We start from the raw sequence: 22,650 nt of genomic DNA, 5'->3' as shown, positions 1-22,650 counted from the left end.
TTGAATAAATTGACTATAGTTAATAAAAGTTGACGTTCCTCTTGTCTGTCTCTGTATGGCTTTGAATAAATCGACTTTAGTTAATGCCATGACTATTTTCCTTTAAGTAAAAAATATTTATAACTCCTATCATGAGAGAAATCCTTGTTGTACAATGGCCCATAAAATGCAGGACAACATATAGAATACACAATACAGAATATTAATGAAGCCATGGTCATTTGTTTGTTTAATATTAATCCAAAACTCACTCTTCGAGGCTGTCCAGCTTTGGCAGTGGTTGGTACATTAGCTTCTCACCTAGGAATTTCAGGCTTGATACCCCTTCCCGGCACCATATGAGTTTGATTTGTGGTCACCATACTGGACAAGAGGGGTTTCTTTTGGGTACTCCGGCTTCCCCCTAACAAAAGAAGACCACACCTAAATTGAAAAATATTTCAGTAACAATTAAAAAGCTGGAAATAGCAGCATTATTAGATTCAAAATATGTCCCAACTTTAGTGAGTCAAGTAAGTGAATTGTGTAGGAGTTCTGGGTCACACTCAGTGTCAACACATAATGCAGAGCCCCTGGCGCGGAAAGTATCCCATAAACTTGGTAATACACACGCAACAGAACACACTCTGTATTTTTGCAGGAGGCAAGCCAGTAAGAACCGGAATCATGGTAGAGTTTACAGACCTGGCGTTCCATTTCCGATCCCCGGGCGACTTTGACACAGAGGAACTGGATGATATTCTGCAGTTTCTGCATGAACGAGTCCAACAACAGGAAAAATCAGAGGTGTACAACCTCTCCAATCTGTACCAGGCATTAAAAGGGTTGGTTCTTTATAATGAGATACTTAAAAGGTAAAGGTTCGTGCTTGGTAACTGTTTGTTCAGGTGTGTGATTAGTTACTGATTTTTTTTGGGTTAGCTCACTGAAATTGAAGGGTTTGGGTCTGACCGAGTTGTTTTTTGCTGGAAATTCTGATAAGGTAGATTTGCGCTTTGTTACTGGTATAGTAGATTCATTCTTGGTTACAAAAGGATAGGTTTGTGCTTAATTATTGGATTGCACTTGGTGACTATATATAAAAGATAGGTGTTACCTTGACTGAAATAGCAGGTCAAACGTACAGTTTGTGTTTAAGCAATGACATTGAGTATTTGCATAGTGGCATTTATCTTATTGAAAGGTAAAAAAACTGTTTTTGTACTTTAGCAGGACTTTAAACTGTCCTTGTTTAATGGAATACAAGTTATTGTAAGACTTTGAAATATTAAAATAATATAACATTAGGTAGAATGTATTGTTCCGGAACAGTCAGCATTCAAAATTTAGGGAATGTTTTACAGATATATACATTTATAACAGAAATAATTCTTATGGCATACAAATATATAATAGTTATGTGATGGAAATAAAACTATGCACAGTATGTATGCTATTTTTAATTGATTTCAGCAGTCAGCTGTCTTGATTTTCTTGGAAATATAATTGATATGGGACATTTTACACATTTGCTTAATCCAGTTAAAGGGCTCAGCTAATAAAACTTTGTAAATTGTGTCACTTATTTTCAGGCATTTCGCTAAACTCCTAAACAAAAAAGCGTTTTGGGAAGTTCCTTATTTTGAATCTTTAGGAATTTCTAATTTTCTAGTTTTACACATTTTCTTCACATATGCAAATGTATTATATATTATAAGAAACATATATTCCTTCTCTTCCCTCTGAGCTTTTAAAGTTTAGAAGATTTATTGTATTTTGGTGAGTTTGTTATCATTTTTAGTTCAAACGCATCTTACTTAATAATTGCTGGTGTCAAAAGTGTTTTGAAATAAATCATTTTGTTTTCTACTTTAAAATGTATGTGGTAATAGGCATTTCATATTTTACCCTTCCAATAGCATGAAGCCTATTCAGGGTGCTATAACTCTGTTTTTGTTATAAATATCACATGTTTGAAGTCGCTTAGAAAATCAAATTACTCTTACTATGTTCAAGTTTTAAAGGCTTCATTTCCAACCATTAGATACAGATGAGCAGCAAACAGCATACAATCTGAACAGACTGCCTGAGGTACTCAGTTACACGCAGGCTGTTCTGGTTTTATTAGCTCCACTTGCCAGAGGCCAGCGGCGCTTATGTCATGGTCCTGTGTCCGTCGTGCGTGCGTGCATGTGTGTGTTAACTTTTCCTTAGAACATCTTTTTCTCCTAAACTACTGGTCCAATTCTGATGAAATTTCTCAGGAATGTTCCTGGGGTGAACCTCTTTCAAATTTGTTCAAATAATGCCCCTGGGGTTAAATTTGACCCTGCCCCGGGGGTCACAAAAAAGAAAATTTGCTTATATAAGGCCCATTTTGTGAAAACTTTCAAAATCTTCTGGTCCATAACCATTGGGCCTAGGGCTATCAAATTTGGTATGTAGAGACATCTAATAGTCCTCTACCAAATTTCTTCAAATTATGCCCCTGGGGTCAATTTGACCCTGCCCCGGGGGTCACAAAATTGAACAAATGCTTATATAAGGCCTATTTTGTGAAAACTTTCAAAATTTTCTCATCCATAACCATTGGGCCTAGGGCTATCAAATTTGGTATGTAGAGACATCTAATAGTCCTCTACCAAATTTCTTCAAATTATGCCCCTGGGGTCAAATTTGACCCTGACCTGGGGGGCACAAAATTGAACATATGCTTATATATATATAAGGCCTATTTTGTGAAAACTTTCAAAAATCTTCTCGTCCATAACCATTGGGCCTAGGTCTATCAAATTTGGTATGTAGAGACATATAGAAGTCCTCTACCAAGTTTTGTCAAATTATGCCCCTTGGGTCAAATTTAACCCTGCCCTGGGGGTCACAAAACTGAACATACGCTTATATGGGGCCTATTTTGTGAAAACTTTTAAAAATCTAATAAACCTCTACCAAATTTGTTCAAATAATGCCTCTGGGGTCAACTTTTACCCTGCCCTGGGGGTCACAAATTTAAATAAACGCTTATAAAGCGCCTATTTTGTGAAATCTTTAAAAATCTGCTTGTCGAAAACCAAACAGACTATGGCTACCAAATTTGGTATGCAGTAACATCTTATAGTCCTCTACCAAGTTTGTTCAAATTATGCCCTTTGGGTCAAATTTGACCTGACCTGCGGGTCACAAAATTGAACATTATAAACGCTTATATCTTGCTTATTCTGTGAAAACTTTAAAAATATTCTTGTCCTTATCTCTAGGACCTAGGGCTACCATATTTTGTATGTACATGTAGTGAGATATAGTAGTCCTCTACAAAGTTTGCTCAAATTATGCCCCTGGGGTTAAATTTGACCAAGCCCAGGGGGTCACAAAAGTGTACATGTGCTTAAATAGGGCCTATATTTAAGTATTTGCACATGCAGAGAATATTTGTTGCAGCCTTTTTTCAGCAGTGGAGCGATGCAGGGCCATCATGGCCCTCTCGTTCTGGTTGCTTAAGCCATTTCTACTTTGCTTTCTTTGTGGGAACAGGTGAACAGTAGAATCAGCAGTCTTCCCTCATTACTCATGTGAAACTAAAGAAATCTCACTTGTTTAGTGTCTCTCACAAAAACTACTGGATGTGTGCTGACGATGTGGACATGACACGCAATGACAAGCTGAAGGCCATTCTCAATGCATATTTTGACCAGCAGGAGCAGAACGTGTCCATCACAGGAGCCACTATTGATGAGCCGGTGAGTGTATTTAGCGGCCTTTAATCATATATGTTTTGAATCAGTGTTGACAATTTTATAGCCTCTTGCTTCAGTTCCAAGTGTATGCATGTAAAATGGGCAAAGCAGGTGGTAAATCTATCAGTTCCCATGTTATACCTGATGAAAACATAAATGTACCACTGTCAACAAGGAAAACATGAAGGATATAGATGTCGACCATGCGTTACTAATAATTCAAAATGAAGATTTTAAACTTAAAAATATTTTGTTAAAAAAGTTATTACATGTATATCCAACAACTTCTTAACTATTTATTCATACTAAAATTAAATTGTATGAAAGGCCTATTTCAAAATTGGATTCTGGTATGTGTAGAGCAGAACACTCGGTGGATAATTACAGGCAATTATAGACATAATTGAATATCAATTTTCTATAATACTATGCTATGTGATTCATTCATTTCCCAATCTCTACAATTAGTTAATTAATTATCAATACTAATACTATAATTATGTGGTATTCTTAAGGATCAATAATTTTACCTTTTGAGGTATACATTTTTATTTGAGGTATTCAGAATCACCAATAATGAGACAATATGACCAATAATAATACTATTTGATGTTTTTAGAATTACCAATAATAAGACTATAAGCAGTATTCAGAATGACCAATATGGAGACTTTATGAGGTATGCAGAGTGGCAAATAATAAGACTATATCAGGTATTCAGTATGACCAATAAAAAAGACTTGTTGAGGTACTGAGAATGACCAGTAATTAGACTATGTCTAGTAATCAGAATGACCAATAATGAGACAATATGAGATTTTCAGAATAACATTTAATACGTCTATATGAGGTATAAAGAATGACATAAAATAAGACTATATGAGGTATACAGAATGATAAGTAATGACAGACTATAAGTGCTGTTCAGAATGACCAATCATAAGACTATAAGGTATTCAAAATGACCAATAATGTGACAATATAACCTGAAGGTATTCAGAATGACTAATAATAAGACTGTATGAGGTATACAGAATCATCAATAAGAAGTCTATATGAGGTATACAGAATGATCAATGATAGGACTATATGGGGTATTCATAAAGACCAGTTATGAGACTTATGAGGTATACAGAATGATCAATGATAAGACTATATGGGGTATTCATAAAGACCAGTTATGAGACTTATGAGGTATACAGAATGATCAATGATAAGACTATATGGGGTATTCATAAAGACCAGTTATGAGACTTATGAGGTATACAGAATGATCAATGATAAGACTATATGGGGTATTCAGAATGACCAGTACTAAGCCTATATTAGGTAAAAAGAATGACCAATAATAAGACTGTATGAGGTTTTCATAATAACCAATATTGAGACAATATGAAGTATTCAAAATGACCAATAATGAGACAATATGAGGTATACATAATAACCAATATTGAGACTATATGAGGTATTCAAAATGACCATCAATGAGACAATATAAGGTAATCAGAATGACAAATAATGATTCTATATGAGGTTTGCAGAAAAAACAATAATGAGACTATATGAGGTATTCACAATGACATTAAATAAGACTTTATGTGGTATCTAGAATGACATATACTAAGACTTTATGAGGTATTCAGAATGACATACAATAAGACTATATGTGATATTTGGAATGACTTGGAATGATTCTATATGAGGTATTCACAATGACCAATAATAAGACTATTTGTTGTATTCATAATGACCAATAGTTATACTATATTTTCAGAAAGACAAATAATGAGATTATTTGAGTATTCATAGGTATTTCAAAAAACCAGGTGTATGCCTGAAAATATAACACTGCATATTTTTTGTTGACATCTATAGGCTGTAAAGTATTTTTGATTGAATATTCAATATATTATTAATTATACATACTCATGAACCATTCTACTACCTCTACCAATTTACTTTAAGTAGTGATGGCTTTCCATTTCATGTGCCAACTTTCTTCTTTCTTAGTCATCACTTTTTCCTGTGCCAGTTTGTTTCTTCCTTTGATGTGCATTTCTGTATTCTGTTCCATCTGTCTTTTAACCCTTTACCACTTAGATAGTATTTTGACGCATTTGTAGTTCCTAAAAGTGAAATTTAATGAAAGACCTTTCTTACAAAATTCAAGTTTTAAAGGCCACTTTCCTAACCCTAAGATACTGATGAAAAGCAAACAGCATGAAACCTGAACAGACTGGGAGTTACTTGCAGGCTGTTCTGGTTTTATGCTAGTTGCACATAGCCATTTTCACTTTGCTTCCAAGTAAAGTGGGAAAGGGTTAACTAAATGGTGCATATCTGTGTCTTGTTCTAACTTTCTTCAATATAGGCATTTCATCTTTTTTCTTGTCCTAACTTTCGTGAAATCATTACTTGTCTTCAGCTTTTAATTTTTGGAAATAAGACTAGATTTAAAGAACAGTTAAAACCAATACAGCATTGTCATTTTAACACTTTGCACCATTTGAGCTGTCTACAAAGGGCTTTATTAATGACCTGATATGCAAGCTGATTGGTTGTGTGTATTGTTTCTAGGTGCCAGAGTTCAATGAAGGTCAGCTGATATCTGATATCCGTGGATTCTTCAACATGTATGGCCAAGAGCACACCCTAACCGGAAGAGCGATTGCTAGAATATTCCACGGCATCGCAAGTCCCTGTTTCCCGGCAACCACATGGGGGAGGGTGCGGAGATTCTGGCGTAGCCATCTTGATGTTGACTTTAACACGATCATGAAGATTGCCACCAGAGAGCTGATTGCAATGAGAGCATAGCAGACACAATCAACTTTAACCCATTTATGTGTAGTGGACTCTCCCATCCTTCTAAATTGGATCAATTTATTTAAAAAATTAGGGATGTCTAGTATATGTATTTCTACATTTAGAATATTTCATACAGAAATTCCTTTAAGCAAACAGTGCACACCCTGATGAGACACCGCATTATGCGGCATTCCATCTTGGTCTATGCTGTTTGCCAAGGCCTTTTTTCTAGACGCTAGGCAAAAATGGTTAAATACTTCACTTGCAAACACATATTGGGGCTGATTTCAGCCAATAATAAAGATGCATTTCACAAGTTGTTATATAACAAAGATTTATTTTTCTATAACTAGGAAAACAAAAATACAATTATCATTGAAAGCAACACATTTATTTTGTATATGTCCCCCTTTAACAAGGAAGTACCTTATAGTGGAACTGTCTGTCTGTGTAAAAACTTCCTGTTTAAGCTTTAACTTTGTAATATTTTGATTGATTTTGAAATAATTTGTCTCAAATCACAATCATCATAAGATGACATATAAACCCTTGCTTTCTACCTCAAAGGTCAAGGTCAAAGTTAGATGTCAAAGTCAAATTTTGCCATAAAATAGTTTGAAATCCCATCTCATCCAGGTGTCATGTGTATCACATGTTTTCTGACCTCAAAGTTCAAGGTTACACTTAGAGATTGCTCTGTCTCTCTTTGCAAAACTTACGTGTGTTATAAGTGTTTCCCAACATTTAAGAACAAGGTCATTTCTAGAGATCAAAAGTCAAAATTTGGCCATTAAGCAGCTTGTTTTTGATATAAGTGGAGCTTTGAGAAAAGATTAGACATTGGTGCGTTTGACACATGTATAGTTATTTTTGCTTTGGTACAACAAATAAAAGTAACCAAACGAAAATTGTCATCGGTTTATTTAATGATGTGATCAAAATGTGTGCTAAACAAGGTCATTAACGAGTTGGGTGGGAAAAAAGGTATCATAATCTGTGGGGTTTTGTAGTTTTAGTTTTGTTGATATTTTTCATCAGTCTATACAGAACACATGATTGTGAAAATTCAATAAGCATTTTTATTTGTCAGAAAAGGAACTTGCCCTGTAAGACCAATATAATTAATGAAAAAAGGTTGTGATTTGAACTGCAGTGAAAAATATAAAATCTAACATTTTCACTGAAATCTGTTTTGTCTACTTATTATGTATTATGTGTTCCACTTTAAAGCCTATATTGAAATGACATCCTATGCATAAATGTATTATTTCTAATAGAAAATGTAAATGCAATTAGATCATCATAAACCATAAACAATTACACAGACCACAGAGTTGCCTCTGTCAAAAGCGTTATTAAATAAAGAATGAATATCATGATACCATAACAGACCATGGGATATTTCCTCCTTCAACTGATATTTTAATGTCTAGTTAAAGTTATATTCAAATGAATTAACATAAACAATCTCTATTTTCAGTATCCACCTATTTCTTGCATATTAGCGAAATTAGCAAATGCAAGCTGTTCTGATTTGTGTATGTTCTACGCAGAATCTTCAGAAAAAGAAGTTTCATTTGATGAATTAGATTAATGAAAACCCCACTAATCCGCTTGTAAAATCAAAGCTCACCTTTTCACAATTCCCTCAAATCACATCATATGGACTTTTGTTAGAGTAAAACGACCAGTGGTGTGCAAAATGGTCCAGCGTTAATGGTACCTAGGCATTAGTGGTTTCTTCAATAGTCAAGTTAAATCTGAGATTAGTCTATAGTTTGGCAGTATATTTGTTTTGTATATATTGTGTATTTTGTGATTAAGTAAATACAGTAAATATTTCCCTAATAAAACAATACTGTTCAATATGATGGTTCTAAATATTGTTTGAAGATGTCTGGCTTTTTAGCTATTGTGATCACCTTTTGTCCGTCGTGCGTCCGTCGTCAACATTTGCCTTGTTAACACTCTAGAGGCCACATTTATTGTCCGATCTTCATGAAACTTGGTCAGAACATTTGTCCCAATGATACCTCTACCGAGTTCGAAACTGGGTCATGATGGGTCAAAAACTAGGTCACTAGGTCAAAGAAAGAAAAACCTTGTAAACACTGTAGAAGTTACATTTGATGCCCATAATTTTTGCCCAAACATCATGAAACTTGGTCAAAACATTGGTTTCAATGATATCTCGGACGAGTTCGAAAATGGTCCAGATCGGTGAAAAAACAAGGCCACCGGGGGCAGGGCAGTTTTCAATATATGTATATATGTGAAAACATATGAACACTCTAGAAGTCACATTTTTGGTCCAATCTTCATGAAATTTGGTAAGAAAATTCGTGTCTTGGATACGACGGTTGAGTTTGAAAATGGTTCGGATCGGTAAAAAAACATGGACGCCAGGGGGCAGGGCAGTTTTGCTTATATGGCTATATTTAAACCTTATTAACTCTCTAGGAGTCACATTTAGAGTCCAATCTTCATGAAACTTGGTCTGATCATTTGTTTTTATGATAGATAGGCTGAGTTTGAAAATGTTTTCGGTCTGTTGAAAAATATGGCCGCCAGGGGGCGGGGCAGCTTTGCTTATGTGGCTATAGACCAGTTGACGAGTGACGTCACGCGCACCTGCAAATATTAGACTCCGCCCACTGGTTGGCAAAAAGAGGTGAAATTCATATAAGCGCATATAGAGAAGGTTTAAATAATCGTCGTTTTAATAGCTTAATTACGTTACCTGATATCATATGCTATTTACTCCGATAGGATCGTAATTCATCCGGAATTTTCTGTCCGAGGAATCCTACACTTTTCATAAACCCGTCAGGTAGGTCAGAACGGTCACATAGTGCCGTGTAGCCGTACAACCAAAACGGGAAATTACCCAGAATTCACTCTTATTCCGGATGCGATATACAAAGGCCGACATTTTTGTTATTGACTTAATTGTTGCTTCTGTTTCGCTGGATTCTTCTGTTTAACAGAATAGAGAAGTTTTTGTATTGCGTTAAAACATTCTCCGTATATATATCCGTGTATTTCTGTATTGTTTTGTGTATTTGTTTGTTTGTTCAAGGCAAAATATGCCTCAAACACGTGGCTCATGTGGACACATAAGGGCAGCATGGGACAACCATGGTAGCTGCCTGTCGTGTGCAGGATGTACCCAGGATAACTGCTGCCCTTTCTGTGAGCATTGGTCTGCGGATACCTGGGCCATCAAGCGTCGACCCTTCAAGAGTCGTGGACGCAACAAGAATAGTTCAGATCAAAGTAGGGAAAGTTCCGTGTGTCGGGACTTTTCACCACACGATCTTGACCATATGCCACCAGTAGCTGCCAGGCATCGGTCCTTACCCCGTGACGACACCGGACAAAATTTGCCCGGTCCGTTCATCGGGAATGACCAGTTGACCGGTCCGGAGACTTCACCGGTCACCGGTCATCATTGACCGGTCCGGTCACCTGTCATGCTATGACCGGTCAACCGGTCACTGACCGGTCCGGTCACCGGTCATGCTATGACCGGTCCGGTCACCGGTCATTGACCGGTCGGGTCACCGGTCATGTAATGACCGATCCGGTCACCGGGTACCGGTCTGTGCCACAGACCGTTCCGGTCACCGTAGATGTTGACACTACCTTGTCAGTACTCCACAAAGATAGACGCAGCCGCGTTTCTACTGTGAGTCACAGACGTAAACGTGTAGTGTCTGATGTTTCTGGCTACTCCTCCACCTCGGGCTCTTCGTCGTATGACTCATCGTCTACTTCAAATAGCCCTCATCATTATCGGAGGGGACCATGTTCACGCTCACCGAGTGTTTCTCAGCGTAGATTGCCTCGTAAAGAGCGATCACGCTAGCGCTCGGGGAGACGTTCGATCAGGAAACATCATTCCCAGCGCCGCCGAACAGTGTCTCGGCATCGCAGGGATAAGGGACATAGACCTTCCTCTATTAGGCGCTCTCGGACTCCTAGGTCCCTTAGTCGATCCTTCTCTGAGGAATCTATTGACACCCTTCCACGTGTGTCGGCCTCTATTTTGGCCTCAACACACACTTCAGCCGTTCCTACAACCACTGAGCATCATTTGTATTCAAACACTAGGTTGCATACATATCAAGCTCAATGTACAGGGGTTAATCTAACCACTTCGGCTGTGTTTTCAGCCCCACGGGTCTCTTCCACATTGCATAGAATTATACCCCGGGCTGCCGCTACACCATCGAATCCCAATACTTTGTTGATCCAACAGTCGCCGGGAATCTTTGTCCCTTTTTCGACTGATCCTTTACCAGCGACCTCTGGTATTCAAAGTGAGTCTGCTGACTTGATCTCTGAGAGACCTAACTCACCAGCTATATCTTTGATGGTGCCGGAAAACGATTCTCTCATGATAGAAGCGAATGAATCTATTATTCCTACTTCTATATCTACCGGTTTCAATCAATCCAATGCTCCCGCAGACGGTTCGATTGAGGCGGGTTCGGAGTCTAATTAGGCCGAACTTTATTATTTGGCCTCCATCAATCAGGTAAACGAACTTATGTTCAATACCTTAGATGAAGACTTTTGCCCCCGCCATTCCTTGTCTCTCACAGGATCTGCGGTTACCGTTACAGAACAGGTAGCACGCAGACGAGAGCCCGGCAGGATAAGTAAGGCTACTTCCCGAGTGGATCTTCGCCTTCCTATTGGCTCTTCCACAATGGCTGTTTTCCAGTCACTTGAACCAGCCAATAAGACTTCGCCATCTCCATGGAAAGCCCCTAAGGAGCTGACGGAGCCTAAACAGATGGACGGCGGGAAAAGTTATAAGGCCCCGGTACCCGACCCTGCTACCGGTTTGGACCTTTCCAAACTTCCGGTTCCTGATGCTGACATTAGTAAGCTGTCACTTACAATGCCTTCATCATCTACCCATACATCAGTCCCTCTTTCCCTGTTGGAAAATTGGGAGCTGAGAGAACGCCGTTCTATAGGGCTGGCTAACCAGCTAGATCTCATGGCAGCCACAGCCTTAGACTTGGTTTGGGAGCTCTCTGATTCAATCCCAGAGGAGCTCCAGGCCTTTTTGATACATCTTTCACGTACTACGCAGTGTTTATCTCACAATGCTGCGTCGTCTATGTCTGAGATGTTAAGGCTTCGGAGAGACCTCATCCTCTCTTCCTTGCCCAATAATTTCCTTTTGGAAACAGGCGTAAACTCCCTTCGAACTGCTCCACTAACAGCAGAGTCTCTTTTCGGAGGGAGGATACAGTCGGCACTTACTGCTGATCGTGAAGATCAGATACATGCCTCCTTAGCTAGGAGCAACTCTGGCCAGCGCCCTGTGGTTTTTAAGCGCCCTGCTTCTAAGCCCCCAGGAGCCCCACCGGCCAAGAACGCTAGAAGGGACAGTTTCCCTACTAAGCGTCCGTCTGCTCCACGTCAGCCCACAAATAAGCCTCCTTTTCAGAACAGAACAACTTCCTATCGGAAGCCTTCTGTAAACCAAAATTGGAGTAAGGGCAAACCCAATGCGGACAAGAAGTCATTTAATCCTTCTTCCGGCAAGGGTGGACCTCCTAAAGGTCAGCCCTAGGTCATACCCCTTTCTACCGCCACAACCTCTGATGCCGGAGGTACCAGTCGGGGCCAGACTTATGCACTTCGCAAATCGATGGCTCCAAATAACATCGGACGCGTGCTGTAATAGACGTCATGATGGCGAGTTGTTAATTATGTTTTGGGTCGTTGAAAAGATAAACGAAAGCTTTTGACGGTTCACTAAAAGTTCTATTTTTCCGTCTTTTAAAGTCTGGATCACCAGGCACACTAAACAAGTTTAACAACATTTGTAAATATAACGTGAATAATAAAGTACATCTAAGGCTCACCCTTTGACAGTTAATTTCAAGTTGTTATAATTTGGATATACTTGGAGTTTAAATTTACGATTTATTTAAATTATATTTTATTTATCTTATTTTTACTTTTTGATGTTGTTGATTCAGAGTTGGAAATTTGAATGACACCGCCTTCTGAGGCTCGCCTTTATATAGACAGTATCAGCCAATCAGGTTGCACATAACAAAATCTGGACAAATGAAAACAATTGTTACAAAGTAACATTGGCGTTCTAAAATAAACATTTCAGAGAAAATTTAGCTTTTGATGGGAAACTATAATTAATTACAATTTATAATGTGGCGTTTACTTGATATTTAGAAAGAACAATATTTAAGGAATAAAATGGCACCACATATGGTTTAAATAGACCAAAATATGATATCAAACGCCGGTTTACAAAATGGACAGTGACAACTTCCAAACAAGATGGCGGATGCGAATTACACTTGACAAGTAAGTTGAGTTCAATAAAATGAGAAAAACTGCATTAAATGCATTTACAAAAACAACCCCATTCAGCCATCAGGCTTAAACAACAACATATTATATTAATAAAGGGTGGCCTGTTCCAACTTATATAACTAATATAAGCAAAATCTTAAATAACAGCATGTAAATAATTACGTTTGTCCCAGTAATAAAACCACATTTCAATATTGGTTATGATATAACCGTTATATAAATATATTAATTATGCCTCATTGAACTTGAGCAAATGCTAAGCTACGTAAGAATAAATTACATCATTCATTTGACCGCAGTAACATACAATAAGAATAAATATCATGACATTATTCATTGGAATAATGTTATTCAACTGTTAAATAAATACAATGTAATATATTAATTAGACAACTATATTTGTGACAAGTTACACTTGTTACATTCACCCCCCTGTACCTTAAAGAAACTTGTTTACTTATATCTATTGAAATGATACATTTTAAAATTTGATTCATGTCTTGTAATTGGTTGAACTTGACATTGTTATTTATTATAAATGTTAACATAATATTTCCATCCCCTCTTATCACAGTCAGGAATTCGTCTGTAGATGTGTCCCGATGTCCAAAAGTCTGTTCCAGCATTTGAAGGATGAGAATGTTAGTGGAACGCCCTTTTACCATATCTGACAGAAGGACGTAGTTGGCTATCCTCATCCTTCTTTCAGAGGTGGACCTTGGTTGGGGAATGCTGCCAGGTAATATAAGGAAATTGTACTTGTCCATGATTTGATCAGGATCTGTAACTGGAATTCCTTCTACTGAGTCCAACATAATGGCCACATGTTGGGAAACCGCCAACCTTTTTGCCGGGCTCATCAGCCGCCAGTCTTTTGGGGGCCAGTCCATAGTGAAAGAGGGGCCCTTGAATTGGACGGTTGGCAACCGGTCCCAGTTCCGCCTTGCCGGAGGAACAAGTGGCATGCAACCCCATGTCAGGAGGTGAAGAGCCCTCTGCTGTAGGATCATTTCATCCTGCATGTGTTTGTTCTGTTCCTCCAGCAGAGGCGTCTCTGGGAGAAATGTCTCCACGGGTGGCCTTGTCGTGGCTGAGTTGAATGGATGGGCCGGTCCCTCGATTGGCGTGGCAGTGTATACTGTGGTCTCTTCCATTTTTGGGAATGGTACAGGGAGTCTTCCTCCTGTGGGGAGCATGGCCGGCTTGGTAGGGCTATAAGCTTCAACCCCAGGAGTTGGACTCCCTGATTCTTGTATGGTTGGGGTGTCGGCTGTTTTCCTCTCTGCTAACTTCCAGCCCGCCTCCCAGTCTTCCATTTTCTTAAGTTTTGGGGCCTGTGAAGTCTCCCGCCACACCTTTACTGCTTCTCTTGCCTCCTTGGCCGCCTGGGTTGTGAATACGAGAGGTTTTACAACCTTGCTGTAGTCCTTGGGATATAGAGCTAGATAAAATGCTCCGGCCTCCGTGAAGATGTCCTGATTTAAGCCATCAGCAATGGCCTCGTGCCAGCGCCCAACATGTCGCTTCAAATCGTATGGGCGACTCATAATGGTTGGCACGTCCTCTACACACCATGGGCAAATTATGTCCAACCGTTGGTGCTCCGTCCCAACATGGTTTTTAAGCTCTTTTCTTGAATGTAGAGCCGCAGGGCATAACCAGCAAAGTTGCTGTAGCATCTGTAATGTTGTAAATATTATACATGTAAAATGTTAGTCTTGTTTTTTCCATTAAAAGACTAGTTTTCTTTTAAATATTGGTCATTGCAATCCGTTTCATTATATTGTACTGTTTAAATGCTAAAATGTTTGTATATTTAGCATAAGGTCAATTCAAAAAGTCATTGTACATTGCATAGTTATAATAGTTTTGCCTGGTGATCACTGTTCATAATATAATAATTTCGATTTTTCAGGAAATCCTTCATCTGATGGAATTATACACTTCCTCAAGTAATATTTTCTCCTTGAACCACGATGGCCGTCTTAACTACAAGTAAGGAACTAAAAAGTCTCATAGTCATTATGGGTAGCTAATCCAATACAGACTAGAGCAAAGAGTCGGTTGGCCAACCTAATAAAATAAAATAATTCCATCCTAATATGCCATTGGTACCTATTTCATACTTCTCCCCATTACTTATGTGTACATTCAATTCCTCTTAATTCCACAACTGATTTCCTTTCCTTCCACAAGTGATTTCCTTTTATTATCATTTAAATTTTAAAATTTCATAAATAACATTAGAATAACTGTTCAATGAACATGAATTGTAACTCTATGTCAACACACACAAAAGCTATGTTCACAGTTTACATTTCACATAACACTGTTTATATATAAGTTGTCATTTTCATTAATGACTTGAATACATTTACTGTACTATAATGTTAAACATAAACTTGTAGTACTAATGTTATCAATATAAATTCAATATACAACCAAATGTCTTCAGTTATGTAAGACTGTCCACCTTAATGTTACTTATTTATATTCCTACTGTTGAAAACCATTTTGGCAAGTGCGAGCCTTTATATTTCATTAAATGGTCGATGTGATAAACTCTTGACTTTTTCAGTTTCCCCTTCTTAACATAATATGTAAGATCGTCAATACGTTTAATTACAAGAAATGGCCCCTTCCATTTTGGTGTTAGCTTAGTGTCCACTCTAGTCCGTTTCGAGGGATCATACAACCATACTGCCTGCCCTGCTTCTAACTTTCTTGTTTCCGACTTTAAATCGTAATGCTTTTTCCGATAAATTGCGGCCCTTTTTAAGTTAATTCTTGCAATATTGTGTGCAGACTGTATTTTATTTTTAAGGTGTTGCACATATTCATGTGTGTCTTGGGAAGTTGATTCTTCTTCCGGTGTGCCGATGACAACAGCCATGGGCAACAGGACCTCTTTTCCAAAAAACATTTTTTTGGTGTGAGCCCAGTGCTGGCGTGAGGTGAAGACCTGTAAGCCATTAAGACTTGTTGTAAATATAAATTCCATTCAGTTTGGTTTTCCCTGCAGAAACTAGACAGCATGCATTTTAAAGTTCTGTTAAATCGCTCGACCACAGCGTTTGCTTGTGGTCGACGTATTGAAGTTCTTAATTTAGTGATTCCTAAAAGAGAACATATCTCTCCAAAAAGCTTTGATTCAAAACAGGTTCCACAGTCAGACAAGACAGAAAGAGGTACCCCAAACCGCACAATGAAGTTGTCCACCAATGCCATGGCCACTGTTTTGGCAGACTGGTCTTTAATTGGCACAGCCTCTACCCATTGTGTACCAATCACTTATTACTAGGATATACTTAAAACCATCTTTGGTTTCAGGAAGTGGTCCAGTAACATCCACGCAGACCTTCTCAATTGCGTTGTATACTGGATTTTGCCCTAGTGGAGCCCTGACCTTGGGTGCTGGTTTCCGAGCAGCACAAACATCACATTGGTGGATGTACTTTTGAAGGTCATCTTTCAACGCTGGCCAATAACAACACTGCAGAATACGAAAGAGGCATTTTTCTAAACCAAGGTGGCCCGCTGAAGGTATGTCATGATAATTGTGCATGATTTGTTCTTGCAAACTATCTGGCACGATTACTTGTAATGTTACAGTATCTTCTTCATCATAAAATTTACGGTAAAGAACCCCAGAAACAATTTTAAGTCTTTCCCACTGGCGTCAAAGCGTTTTTCCTTTGCTGGAGAGTGCAGTGATATCCGCCCAGTCTGGCTTTATGCCTGACTCAACACTACTAAGGATGGGCATGATATCAGGGTCTAATAGTTGCTTTTGACGGAGCATATCTGGTTCCCAATCTGTAGCAGTTGTCTGGTCATTATCAGCTTTGCTACTGGATGCTTGTTCGGTGCTTTTCTTGCTGGCAACCATGCATGTTGGGTCTGAGCTGTTACATGAATGGAGCTCAGACTGTGCTTCTTGCCGAGCACAAACTTTGCATGGCACACGAGACAAAGCATCGCAGTTGGTATGGAGGCGTCCTGGTCGGTGTTGAACTTCGAGTTCAAAACATTCGATTGCCTCGAGCCACCGAGCAACCTGTCCAGTTGGGTTCTTTAGACTCTTCATCCAGCTGACTGCTGCATTGTCTGTTCTTAACAAGACTTTGTGCCCCAGGATGTACGGTCTCCAGTGTTTTACTGCAGTTACTACGGCCAATAGTTCTTTCCGCATTGTGCAATATTTTACTTCATGGGTGTTCATGGTCTTACTCATGTAGGCAATAACTTTTTCATTGCCCTCATGGATTTGCGATAAAACACCTCCCACACATGTTTGGGATGCATCTGTGTCCAAGATATAGGATTGACCAGTTATAGGATAAGCCAGGACAGGAGCTGAGGTTAGTTTATCTTTTAAAGTTTCAAATGCACATTGACACAAGTTGGTCCATTCAAATTTACGATTCTTTTCACAAAGCTTAAAGAGCGGTTTACAAATCTCGCTGAATCCTTCAACAAACCGTTTATAATAAGCTCCTAACCCTACAAAACTGCGGACTTGTTTGACCGTCCTAGGTACCGGCCACTCTTTAACAGCTTTCACTTTTTCTGGGTCTGTTCTTACTCCCTCTGCTGTGACCACATGGCCCAGGAACGGAACTGAGGTTTGTAAGAATACACATTTTGATGGCTTTAATTTTAATTTGGCTGCTCTTAATCGTTGGAACACATGTTCAAGCCTTGTAAGGTTTTCTGTTACTGTTTTACTTGGTACAGTAATGTCATCCATATACGCCACACACTCAATCCATTGGAGACCTCTTAAAACTTCTCCGATTAAACGGCAAAACGTGCTGGGTCCCACAGACATCCCAAAGGGCATCCGCACAAACTGAAACAAGCCAAGACTGGAAGCAAAGGCACTAATTTCTCTGTCTTCTTTGGCTATGGCAATCTGCCAGTAGCCTTGGGCCATGTCCATTGTGCTTAATAGACAGTTACCAGCCAATGCATCCAGGCACTCGTCCATCCTGGGTAATGGGTAGGAGTCCCGTTTTAGTACTTCGTTGACTTTTCTGTAATCTACACAGATCCTCGGTTTTCCATTCTTTTTATTTACTATGACCAGATTACTGCACCATGGACTTATAGATGGCTCTATGATCCCGTCAGATAACATTTGTTGGATTTCGGCCCTTTCAGACTCCTTTCGGATGGCCGGTATTCGTCTAACTTGTTGTCGAATAGGTTGGGTGCCTTCTTTAAGAACAATTTTATGCTCTAACAGGTCTGTGAGACCCAAATCTGAAGAGTCCTTCGCAAAAACATCCTGATATTGTATTAATAATAATTTTAATTGTTCACTTTCATTTTCGTTTAAATTGTTAGAACTTCTTTGAAGTAAATCATTAAGAAAGTCTGGCAATACGTTATTTTGTTTGTCTACTGTGTCCTTAGTTATGCTGCGACATTGTTCAAAGTTTTCTGAATTGTCTTCAGTCACTGACATGCAAGTACCTAAAACTGTTTTAGGATATAATGTTACACTTTCATCACTGTAATTGACGATATTTAATTTGACATCGTTCATTGTTTCAGTCTGGATTACACCCGAGACTAGCTGCACAGGCTGATTTTGAGCGACTGGTTCAACTAAGGCTACTGGTGACAAGTGTTCCTGACTAAGGATTTTTACAGACACCCACATGCTGCTATGTGCCGGTATGTCTACTTTTGTGGTTACCAGGACTCTACACACCATTGATGATTTTCTTCCCACCCAGCAGTGAATTTGATCATGCCTATTTTGAATTATATATCTTTCATAATCTACTTGTTTAACATATTTTAACATAAAGTCTTGACCCAGAATACCATCTGGTGTTATGTCACAAACTATAACGTTTTGTTGATATCCCCCCTCCCCAAGTTTAAAATTTACCGTTGCCACCCCATGAATTAAAATGTTAGATCCTTTAACGTCTTTCATTGAAAAGTCTGCTTTTGTTAATTTGGGTCGTATATTGTCGTTAATATCATTAAATTTGCTAAATGAAAGTAAGGTACAGGATGACCCACTGTCAACTAAAAGATCTAATTTTATCTTTCCTATTTGACAAGAGGTATAAAATCCATTGTCGTAATTGCTTGTACTTTCTGTTGTAGTTGAGTTGCTTGATGGCTGCTGCTGGGCCTTTTTTGGTGCCATCAACGAAGACCCTACTGGGTTGACGGCCTGCCGTTTTCCGGTAACCCTACGACAGTCGGCTGTGTGTACGGTGCCTGGTGAGGTGCTGGATACCCCATCCTGTGTGGTGCCTGATAACCCATTGAACGCTATCTGTTGTAGGCTGGTCGCTGACGCGTGGGGCAGTCTCGAATCATATGTTGTGGCGACTGACAGTTATAGCACAGTCTGGGACCAGACCTTGCATTACTGTATGGAGGCTTGTTGTTTGTGGATTGACCCATCATCAGCTTCCGCACACATTCTTGTAGGTCTTGTACCGCCTTCTCGAGTGGCTGACTCGACTTGTCGACTTTCGCTTGCTGTTCCGGCACATTTTCCACCATATAAATGGATGCTTTACGTCTAGCACCGCCGTCCACGATGCTCTCGTACATCTCCACTAGAGCAACCGCCTGCGTAACAGACTGGCAACCCTCGCTGATACACTTGAACTTAAGTTCTGGGCTGATTGATTTGTACAACTGGTTTAGCGCAAGCATCTCATGCGCCTGATGATCGAGGCCTGGGTATGCACGCTGAGTCATGCATTTAAGGTCATCAGCCAGGTTAGCTACAGATTCTTCAGGAGATCTCTTACGGGACTCCAAGCGAGACATCCACATTGGTTGTTGACGTGCTCGACCAAACCTTTGGCCCAGCTTATGTGTAAGCCCCAGGTATGAGCCACGCTCTTCCTTGCTGATCGTCACATAGAAGAATTGTGCTTGACCGCGAAGGCTGGAAGCAAGGGTTAAAACTTTCTCTCGGGGACCCCAGTTACCCAGCTCAGCACACAACTCGAAATGATTGAGGTAAACCTCCCAATCACCATCGCCGTTGTACACTTCCGGCTTCATGGACACTGTTGAGCGTTGACGAGCAGGTCGGCGACGAAACAGACGAGGAACGTCTTCACCAGACAAGATTGACCTCTCATCGTCGGATGACGATTTCGGTAGCTCACGAATGTCGTCTCCTTGTCCACGATTCATTATGAAGACCTCTTCATCATCTGATTCGGCCATGATATTGTTAAATTACGATTTGCTAATTAAATTCTATACACAAAATGACTATCTTTAATAAAGAATTATATTGTGTTGTGTTCACCTTTGTTTAAAATAATGCCTAAAATTCTATCAAATTATTCATTGTTCTACTTCATTTACTTCTAAATCCGCTGAATTAAAAATAAAGTTGTAATTATGGGTTAAAGTTTCAATAGCAAAATTTTTATTCTTAAGAACAAGGTAAACTTAACCCTTACTAATAATTATTATGTTTCTTTAATTGTAATGGTACTCAATTATATCAATTTTATTACATGTAAATACGGTAACGTTTAATTATCACGTTTGCACTTTTTATTCTGTTTGCGTCAATTGTCCCTTTAACCGCTCCTCAAACTGGTTTCCCACGTAAAGCTATTTTTAGAACGCTTCATGCATAAATAGCTTTCAATGACGTCTGCAGGCGTAGGTAAACTGTCCCGTTGATTTACAACGTTATTTCTGGACAGGCATCCCACTTCTGACACCACTTGTAATAGACGTCATGATGGCGAGTTGTTAATTATGTTTTGGGTCGTTGAAAAGATAAACGAAAGCTTTTGACGGTTCACTAAAAGTTCTATTTTCCGTCTTTAAAAGTCTGGATCACCAGGCACACTAAACAAGTTTAACAACATTTGTAAATATAACGTGAATAATAAAGTACATCTAAGGCTCACCCTTTGACAGTTAATTTCAAGTTGTTATAATTTGGATATACTTGGAGTTTAAATTTACGATTTATTTAGATTATATTTTATTTATCTTATTTTTACTTTTTGATGTTGTTGATTCAGAGTTGTAAATTTGAATGACACCGCCTTCTGAGGCTCGCCTTTATATAGACAGTATCAGCCAATCAGGTTGCACATAACAAAATCTGGACAAATGAAAACAATTGTTACAAAGTAACATTGGCGTTCTAAAATAAACATTTCAGAGAAAATTTAGCTTTTGATGGGAAACTATAATTAATTACAATTTATAATGTGGCGTTTACTTGATATTTAGAAAGAACAATATTTAAGGAATAAAATGGCACCACATATGGTTTAAATAGACCAAAATATGATATCAAACGCCGGTTTACAAAATGAACAGTGACAACTTCCAAACAAGATGGCGGATGCGAATTACACTTGACAAGTAAGTTGAGTTCAATAAAATGAAAAAAAACTGCATTAAATGCATTTACAAAAACAACCCCATTCAGCCATCAGGCTTAAACAACAACATATTATATTAATAAAGGGTGGCCTGTTCCAACTTATATAACTAATATAAGCAAAATCTTAAATAACAGCATGTAAATAATTACGTTTGTCCCAGTAATAAAACCACATTTCAATATTGGTTATGATATAACCGTTATATAAATATATTAATTATGCCTCATTGAACTTGAGCAAATGCTAAGCTACGTAAGAATAAATTACATCATTCATTTGACCGCAGTAACATACAACAAGAATAAATATCATGACATAATTCATTGGAATAATGTTATTCAACTGTTAAATAAATACAATGTAATATATTAATTAGACAACTATATTTGTGACAAGTTACACTTGTTACATTGCGTTCATTCTCTTGTCACACTAGGCCTCACTTTTCAATTCGAAAAAAGGCCCCCACTCTCTCGCGTCCCAATAGATCTGGTATCTCCGCATCCACAACTTCCAGACTCCATTCTTGGACTCCTGTAAAAAACAGGCGGGAGAAAGGGTTCACGACCCTTGTTCTCCAGGATTTTACAGTCGCCTTTTCCTTGTTCAAAAGAAAAGCGGCTCCTGGAGACCAGTCATAGACTTAAAAGTGTTCAACAAGTTTCTAGTCAAGCCTACTTTCAAGATGGAGACTCCTGCCTTCATTCGGCGCTCCATCAAACCCATGCAATTAGGGGTTTCCTTGGACCTGGAAGATGCATACTTCCATGTTCTTATCCATTCCAACTACCGGAAGTACCTGCGCTTCTCCTTTCAAGGCCAGGTCTACCAGTTTCGGGCGATGCCCTTTGGATTGGCCACAGCTCCACGAGTTTTCACCAACCTCATGGCCGCAGTGAGCGCACACCTCCGATTACACGGGGTTCAACTGCTTCAGTATTTCGACGATTGGCTCTTACACCAGCTCGATCGTCGACTGCTTCTGCTACACCTAGAGTTCTCTTGGAAGGAGCTCCTCTCTTTAGGACTCCTTCTCAATGTAGCCAAGTCAGACCTCATTCCCTCTCAGGATTTCATATTCGTGGGAATGAATTTTCTGACCCACATCAATCGGGTCAGGGTCTCACCGCAACGTGTATCAGACCTCCTTTTGAAGGTCAGATGGGTGCTTTCCCAATCTCATATCACAGCTCAAGATTTCCTCTCACTCAACGGTATCCTGAGCTCTGTAGCAGACTTCGTGCAGTTGGGACGTCTCTTCCTACGTCCTCTTCAGCACTATCTCTCAGCTCGATGGAAATGGTCTCCAGACAATCTGCTAACACAGATTCCCATCCTTCCGTCCTTAGTCCCCCACC

The 22,650-nt window shown here is 39.1% G+C and overlaps 1 protein-coding gene across 1 annotated transcript; it reads left to right on the top strand.

Annotated features, from left to right (window-relative positions):
• The first annotated feature begins 546 nt into the window (after window positions 1-546).
• LOC127846369 (ATP-dependent DNA helicase Q4-like) lies at window positions 547-8,387 on the top strand. The gene is made up of 3 exons (XM_052377579.1): window positions 547-824; window positions 3,578-3,716; window positions 6,291-8,387. The coding sequence occupies exons 1-3, from the start codon at window positions 562-564 to the stop codon at window positions 6,528-6,530; spliced, it is 642 nt and encodes a 213-aa protein (XP_052233539.1). The 5' UTR covers window positions 547-561; the 3' UTR covers window positions 6,531-8,387.
• The last annotated feature ends 14,263 nt before the right edge of the window (window positions 8,388-22,650 follow it).

This window comes from Dreissena polymorpha, chromosome 9 (assembly GCF_020536995.1).
Source record: "Dreissena polymorpha isolate Duluth1 chromosome 9, UMN_Dpol_1.0, whole genome shotgun sequence".
NCBI lineage: Eukaryota > Metazoa > Mollusca > Bivalvia > Myida > Dreissenidae > Dreissena > Dreissena polymorpha.
Note: the sequence above shows the minus strand (reverse complement) of the source record. Positions and strands in the feature narration are given on the sequence as shown.